The 8,508-nt window shown below is 49.0% G+C and overlaps 1 protein-coding gene across 1 annotated transcript in view; it reads left to right on the forward strand.

Annotated features, from left to right (window-relative positions):
• Positions 1-8,508, forward strand: part of Wdr66 (WD repeat domain 66) — a 66,691-nt gene that overhangs the window by 41,149 nt on the left and 17,034 nt on the right. Inside the window, exons 16-17 of the mRNA XM_021187174.2 lie at positions 2,369-2,459; positions 2,671-2,814. Of these exons, the coding sequence (XP_021042833.2) occupies positions 2,369-2,459; positions 2,671-2,814 (235 nt within the window). The remainder of the gene's footprint in view (positions 1-2,368; positions 2,460-2,670; positions 2,815-8,508) is intronic.

Consider the following 8,508-nt stretch of genomic DNA (forward strand, 5'->3'; position numbering starts at 1 on the left):
ATGTCCACTTGAGCTTTTGGGCGGGGGACAGGGCAGACAGGAACTCCTCCGAGGCCCCTCCCTCAAGAAAGCAGCCTGATTCCCTGTCCCAGGAACGTCAGCCCCTCCATCTGCCAAGCAGGCATCTTTCTCTTTATGGCAGATGTTAGCGCTTTCCTTCTTACTCCGAACTTGAGTGAAAATAGCAGGCACAAATCTGTTTTGGTGCCGTGATGGCTTCAGACTGTAATCGCAACTCTGCCTTTTGCCTCTGCCACCCTGAGTGAATTGATAGACGGAACTGGGGGGGGGGGGGAGCTCGAAAACCGGAGGTGAGCTTGCTCTCCACCCTGAGGCATCTCCCCAGCAGGCCCCCACATGAGCTCCTCCAGGTGGCACCCACTTGCCACCTGTAATCCTTGGGACCTGTGGCACACAGTAACTTAGGCGAGGACACGCCCCCCCCCGTGCCCCCTCTTGCCCTCAGTAACAGGGGATCGGGTAGGGGTATCCAGTAACTTCCCTATGCTTGGCCAGAAGCCAGGCTTCTGAGAATTTCAATTTAAATCTGTTGTGGGGGACAAAGGATCATTATGAACTAATTAGCGCTTTATTGCTGCTTCTGGTGACTTAATATGTTCAGCGTTTCACTAATGGAAAGAAATGTAAGAATATCAAGTAAGTAAGCACTGCTTGCACCGGGGCCCAGGCTGTATCTCAGCCTGGTAGAGCGCTGGCCTAGCATGCGCCAAAGCTCCCGATTCTGTTCCTAATACCACATAGACTCGCGTGCTGGCTAGCTTTATATCATCTTCACAAAAGATAAAGTCATCTGAGAGGAGATGACGGCAGAAAGTTGGGCTGTCCTGGGGAGCCACGTACATTTTACAGCCTTCCCTTAAGGGTTCTTGGTGGTGACAGGTTCCCGTGTCACTTCTGGTCCTGATATACCCTGCTCTAGGACCCTCTGAAAGTGGCTCTGTTATCCCTTGAGTCGGGCCTGGAGACCACAGGAAAGGAAGGGCCAGCTGATCACTTGATAGCCTCCTGTCAGAGATAAGAGACCTGGCCCTACGGGAGACGGACCTCAGGCTCCTGTGGAAAAGAAATGCATCAGGCCCTCCACTGGAACCACTAACCGGGCAGAGGACATTTTGTGGTTCTGCTGAGGGGATAGGGACGTGCCAGAACTTGTCAGCCCTTGGCGTGGACAGAGATGCGCTTCTGGGCTCTGCCCTGGCCGCAGCCATCTTGACTCTGTCCTCATTGCCATTCTGGAAGACAGTGCGATTCTTCTTCCCACGTACAGGTCCCTAAACTTCCAAGGGGGTCTCTTGATGGCTCAAGTAAGGAAATGATCTCTGAGAAAAACCAAAGGCCCCGGGGCAAATCCTTGTACTTAATTTTTTTTTTTTCCCTCGAGACAGGGTTTCTCTGTGTAGGCCTGGCTCTCCTGGAACTCACTCTGTAGACCAGGCTGGCCTCGAACTCAGAAATCTGCCTGCCTCTGCCTCCTGAGTGCTGGGATTAAAGGCGTGCGCCACCACACCTGGCTTGTATTTAATTCTTATGGTGGACCCCATATGACCCTACACATTCTGCAGATGCGGAAACTGAGCAGAGGTGGGTATTTCTCCTGGTCACACAGCTTGCAAGCAGGAAGAGTGAGGCCTCACGTGCAAGCCCCTGTGATTCCTGGATACTTCAGCTCCCCACCATGGGTCTTCACTGAAGTGGGTTCTAGTTCATTGAATTAGCAGAAATCCAGTGAGTAGGTTTTTTTTTGTTTTTGTTTTTGTTTTTTTTTGTTTTGTTTTTTTTTTTTACAGTGACTTTAGACGATTTTGTGAGGAAAAGTTGGTCGGTCTCCTGCAAAAGTAGGTTTTCTTCCCATTCAAAGGGCCTATTTTTGGAAAATCTGACCCTGTGTTAGAGAGCAGAGGGTTATTTTTATCTGCTTGGCATGGGTTCCCGTGATCTCCCGGGTTTTTCTGGAAGCAATTAGCACTGGAAATGCACCTGCCAGCCCTTTGGCACTGGTCGGCCGTGCTCAGCTCTTACCATTGAGGTCTCAGGCTGGAGCCTCCCCCCCTAGCCCCCAGGAGAACTGTGGTCCCCAAAGATTACAGACAAATTGCCAGGCGCCTGCCGTGTCACAGGAACGAGAATATCACCATAATTAAGGTGGGTGCCCCGCACGGCTGTGCTCCACACTTGAAATTGAATTTTCTGTCATAGGCTTTGTCACCGCCTCGGGACCTTCCTAGGCCAGTTGCATAGACCCTGATTGTACAGATGTGGCGGGTGTCCTTCCGAGGCCACCATCTGTGCGACTCCAGTGACTTCACGCTTGAGTACTCTCTAATGGTGATGTTTTCCATTGTTCCAGGGCCCTGGAGGCAGCCGTTTCCCTCGGGGGTGAAGACTTGACCCCGTTCTATGGTCTGGTGTCTGGTGGCCGGGAAGGAAAATTCTACAGGGTAATTGTCATCTGAGGGGACACTTCCTGGGGGCATCTATTAAAGGCTGTAGAACGAACCTTGGTGATGACCCTCTCTCCTTTTCTACAAAGCTCCGCCCCCACACTGAGCTCAGAGTGAACTTTCTAGAAAAAAAAAAAAAACATCCCGTTCGTGGATGTATGTGACTTCAGAGGGACTGTGCACTTGTCTTCTGTTTCGTCTGACACAGGAGCTGGAGGACTATTTTTACTACTCTCAGATCCGCAGTCAAGGTATCGATACAATGGAGACCAGGCAGGTGTCGGAACACATTTGCCTGTCGGAGCTTCCTTTTGTCATGAGAGCGATCGGTTTTTACCCATCGGAGGAGAAGGTGGGTAGAAACCAGATCAGTTGCTGGGAGTGGGCTATTTATAACGAGTGCCTCTGGGAAGAGTTTCGGGAGCCAGCCTGGAAATCTGCCGCTTTTCACACGTAAATAGATCAGCAAGAAGACCCTTGAGAACTTACACAATGAGCTCCTGAGTAACTGACTGGAGGTAAAGATGTGCCCCGCTCCTCAGAGACCGATTCCCTGAGCATGTGTGATGTTAGGTGCACCAGGGCCTCCTAAACCTTTGCTGACTTGGCCTCTCTGGCCAGTGTGAGTTCATGAGCAGATACTGAAAAGGAACCAGGATCTCCATGTAGCCCTGGCTGTACTTGAACTCGGACTGTAGATCAGGCTGGCCTTGAACGCACAGAGATCCACCTGCCTCTGCTTCTGGAGTGCTGGGACAAAAGGTGTGGGCATCATGCCCGACCTGCAGTCCCACTTTTGCCCAAATAATTTTTACATAATCCCGGGTATATTGGTGTATAAAATAGGTACACAAATCCAACCCTTGCGCTGATAATAAACTATGAAGAAGCCTATTTAAAAAGAATCCCGGGGTGGGGGGAGGGGACATTCGGGATAGCATTTGAAGTGTAAATGAAGAAAAGATCTAATAAAATAACTTAAAAAAAAAAAAAGAATCCCAGCACTTGGGAGGCAGAGGCAAGCGGGTTTCTGAGTTTGAGGCCAGCCTGGTCTACAGAGTGAGTTCCAGGACAGCCAGGACTACACAGAGAAACCCTGTCTCGAAAAACCAAAAAAAAAAAANCCAGCCTGGTCTACAGAGTGAGTTCCAGGACAGCCAGGACTACACAGAGAAACCCTGTCTCGAAAAACCAAAAAAAAAAAAAAAAAAAAAAAAAATGTTTTCCATACAGTTGTACTGTTTGTTAAAGACAAAAACAAATTTGCACACCAGTGAGATGGGTGTGTTTATTTCTTTCTATGTAAGAGTGAAATCTTAGCTAAGTGTTGGATGACGCAGGATGCAGTGAACTTTAAGTGTTTTTTTCAGAGGCAGCTGAGGTTTGGCTCTATAATTGTTAATACTAAGAATACCGCTTCCCCTGTCGTTCCCAGCTCTTGGGATTTGGAGGCAGGAGCTTTAGAAGTTCAAAGTTGTCCTCAGCTACATAGCAAACTTGAGGGTGGCCTGTCATGTCTCCAAAACCAAAACAGCACAAATAGAATTTATTAGAATCACTTAATATCTTGATAAATTATCTTCTATTGTCTATATATGACATAGTCTTATCAGTATTTTTTTTAACAAAGAATTGGCATTATATGGTACAAGTACATATACAGTATATCAGTGTTAAACTGTTTACACATATGGACTTAGTAACAGTCTATTTATGCGGCTAGCCTTAACATTCTAAGTTTCCAGTGTTTTGTGAGCTTGGTGGTAAAAATTCCTTAGTGCTGTGCCTTTTCCAAGCAGTGGGCCCCCCTGACTCCTCGTTCAGCTGTTGGATGGGCTTGCCTGGAGCATTTGGCTATCGAGACTCAGCTGCGGTGAACATCTCTGTTTTCCATGGTTCTGAGTCCAAGTAGAACTTGGACTGTGTCAGAGAACGTGAGCTTTAAGGTCATCTTGCCAGCCAGATGTGGTAGCACTCACCTGTGACGAATGGCCACGAAAGCCCTTACAGCCCACATAAGTGTTCCACGAGCTGGTGCTATACTGTCCAGTTCTTCTGGAGGCTGAATCTGGAATTCAAGGCTACTTTATCTTGGTTTTTCTTGTTGTTGTTTTGGGTTTGTTTGGTTTTTTTTTTTTTCAATGTAGTTTTGTTTTGTTTTGGCTTTGGTCTTTTGATAGAGTGTCTCCTCATGCAACTCTGACCTGGGACTTGTTGCATAGACCAATCTTTCAAATTCATCCACCTGCCTCTGCAACCTGACTGCTGGGATCAGAGGTGGGTTTGACTCTATGCTCCCCATGCCCCAGCTGTATTTTACAAAGCAATATCCTTAGCTATTGCTTTCCAAACTGAACGTCGTCTCGAAAGTACTTTGAACACTTGTCAGGTGGGTGAGATGGGACTCCTAACCCCCCTACTCCCCCGGGGGTTGAGGACCACAGCTAGCTGAGACAGGGGCCTGGCCATCTAGGGTCTCATCTGCCCAGGGTCTTTTAGATATACAGCTGTGCAGAAAGCCCCTGCCTCCTACACTGACTCTGAGCTCCAGGGCCACTCATCACAAAGGACGAGGACCGCGACACACACACACTGCAAGATTATTGGTCAGGAGTCCTCTTTGGCTGAAAGTCGCAGGTACCTAAGTCGTGCCAGGTCTTGGTTCAAAGAATCCAAGCCTGCAGTAGAGGCAGTGCGCAGCTCAGCTGAACCCAGAGGCTCGCTCGTGACCGAAGGAAGCATCCTTTTCTCTGGGCCGCCTGTGCCAAGGAGGCTACCGACCCAGATACAGCAATGAGCTTCCTTTCCAGGACCAGCTACCCCCTGGTAGTGGCGCCAACCTTATCACACACGGTCTAGAAACACACACAGCCCAGGCTGCCAGGCCTAGCCACTAACCCTTCCTGGAGTCCAAGACAGGCTCGGTCCACCCTCACAGTGAGGACTTGGGCAGGGGTGGAACAGTTCCCAATTAAGGTTCTGCTTGGACCCTGGATGGAGCCCAGGGGTGGAGCCCTCTAGCAAGTAGGTTCCGTTCCCTAACTCTGTATGGGACAATGGTGGCACACACTTCTCGGGTTTCGGTGCTGACGACTTTGTGGGTAACTAGCCCTGGGGCATGGGAGTGTTTGAAAAGCAGTGTAGCCAGCCCTTTCTTAGTCCTGCCTCTAGCTAAACAATCACAGGCTCCAAAATATAAGGTCCCCCACATTTCCTGTGCTGCAGACAGAACCTAGGACTTGACACATCTAAGTAAGCACCCAGATGCTGAGCTATAGTGACAGTTATAGTGACAGTTATAGTGACAGTTATAGTGACAGTTCTGAAGTTATGGTTCTGTGGTGGTTTGACTATGCTTGGCCCAGGGAGTGGCACTATCTGGAGGTGTGGCCTTGTTGGAGGAAATGTGTCATTGTGGGCGTGAGCTTTAAGACCCTTGTCCTAGCTGCCTAGAAGCCAGTCTTGTCCTGGCAGCCTTTAGAACAAGATGTAGAACTCGCAGCTCCACCTGCACCATGCCTGCCTGGATGCTGTCATGCTCCCGCCTTGATGATAATGAACTGAACCTCTGAACCTGTAAGTCAGCCCCAATTAAACTTGTAAGAGTTGTCCTTGTAAGAATTGTCTTGGTCACGGTGTCTGTTCACAGCAGCAAAACCTTAAGACAGGTTTCTTTGAAAAACACAGAAATATTACAAGAATATGTTCTTTTGTTTTAACCCCAAGTGTGGGATGTGGGGCTGCTTCAGGCTGCCCACAGCCGCTGACGATGATTTGCCTCGTGCTCTAGCAGGGGCGGGTAATGTTGCCAGGTGCAGAGAGTTTTTGCGATGGTGTGATGTTTAGAATTCTGGGGCCTTTTCAGAGGGTATATAAATGCCAGGGCCCCGCCCGACAGGCTGGGTGGCTTGTTGTTGGCCGTTCAGGATTCTTGGTTGGTTGTGGGTTGATTGTCCGTAGTGGTTTGTCAAGCAGTTGTTCACAAAGAAGAAACAACACAAAGAAGAAGAAATGAGATATCTTTACAGCAAAGGTCAAACTTGCCCCAAGGAACATGACTCCCCCTAGTCACCAGGGAGTCATCTAACGATAACATACCTCGCCCTCTTTCCAACCCCTGATGTTATTCTAGAGTCTCTTTCCTTTCCCCTCTATTCTTATTCTCTCTCTCATCTCGTGTTAGGGGGATGAAAGGGTGGAAAAAAGAGTGGAAAAGGGTGGAGGAGAAAGGAACCCACAAAGTAGCCAAAGTCCAGCTACACCAGGCAGTCTCTCCAGTCCTCAGAAGTCGAAGGATAGCCTCAGCTATGTAGCAAGTTGTAGGCTAGCCTGGGCTACATAAGACTCTGCCTCAAGAAACAAAACAAAAACAACAACAACAAAAAAAAAACCCAAATGACAAAAAAAAAAAAAAATCTACTTGGGCTAGAATAGCAATTCTCAACCCCTTGGCAAACCTCAATCTTCAAAATTATTTACATTATAATTCCTAGCAGTAGCAAAATCACAGTTATGAAATAGCAACAAAAATAATATTATGGTTGGGGAGGTCACCATAACATGAGGAACTGTATTAAGGGGTCGAAGCATTAGGAAGATTGAGAACCCCTGGGCTGTAGGCACCTCCCCCCCCCCACACACACACAGTACCGTGCAAGCAAATGCATTTACCCTCTGGGGACATTATCTGAAGCTCCTGTGATCAGATGTGCCCCACACTGGTGTTTACGGTCTTGGCTCGCTCGCGCACTTGTTTGTGTCTGAAGCACAAGACATTTCTGATCTGTTTTTCTTATGTCAGATTTATAGTGATTTAAAAAAAAAAATCCCCCCCTCAGGGCTTTTAAATTTCTACACACACCCCCCCCCCCGTCTCTACTGAGGTTCATGGAACACTTCCCATGAGAATATAACTTCGCGTCTACGGCCATACCACCCTGAACGCGCCCGATCTCGTCTGATCTCGGAAGCTAAGCAGGGTCGGGCCTGGTTAGTACTTGGAAGGGAGAATATAACTTTGCCACCATCCCCCTCCCTGCTGTGCCATCACCCCCCTCCCCCCCCCTGCTTCTCTAAGGAGTCCTATGGAGAAGTTGGCCTAGCCAACTTGGGCTCACACAAGACTATAGCCACCTCAGGGTTCGAAGATAATGCAGTAATTGAAGTCTGCTTTCACAAGAATACAAGCCCCCCACAAAGAATTCCTAGCCCCGCTTTCTTCTACAGAAAGGCACCCAAGCCTAGAGTGGCTAATTGAAGAGGGGGTCTGCCAAGTGCTCCTGTGGTTTGTTTTGAATATCCCTCCATAGCCCGCCCAGGCTGCAATCCCCCAACCCCACGCTTTGGAGAAGCATAGATGATAGGTGTGTATGCCTTTACATGAGCAGTGGGCAGTGTGTATAACACCATAGAAAGAGCCAGCATTAAGGAAGGGTCCAGTTTCTATGCACAGATGTCAAGAAGGTTACCTGTGATGTCCTTCTGACCCGGGGCTAGCCCATGCCCCGTGCTCGCTCCCTGCTCCCTGCAGACGTCTCTCGGTTCTGCTTACTCAGCACTGTGTAATCCGCATTCTGTCGTGAGTTAACATCCGTGCAGCCTCTCGGCTCCATAAATTTAAGGCTAATCCTGGTAGGAACATATGCGCCCCCAGCAAGCGCCCCGATAGCAGGCGCTCAGCAAATGTTAATTGAACGAGCGAGTAAACGAGCAAATGGCGCCCAGTGGCCTCATCCAGCCGCAAGGACGAGGAGAAAAGTGGAGTCCTGGCATCACTGTTTGATCTCAGAGTCATTACCAAGTCCCCTAACGCACCGGGCAGATTCAGAGGCTGTGGCATTGTATAGGAGTGTCTAGACAGGAATAGCTTGAGTTTCCAGTGTGTGTGTGTGTGTGTGTGTGTGTGTGTGTGTGGTGGGGCATGGTGTATGTGTGTGTGTGGCGGGGCATGGTGTGTGTGTGTGTGTGTATGTGTGGTGGGGCATGGTGTGTGTCTGTGTGTGTGTGGTGCGGCATGGTGTATGTGTGTGTGTGTGTGTGGCAGTGC

Source organism: Mus pahari, chromosome 23, assembly GCF_900095145.1.
Source record: "Mus pahari chromosome 23, PAHARI_EIJ_v1.1, whole genome shotgun sequence".
NCBI lineage: Eukaryota > Metazoa > Chordata > Mammalia > Rodentia > Muridae > Mus > Mus pahari.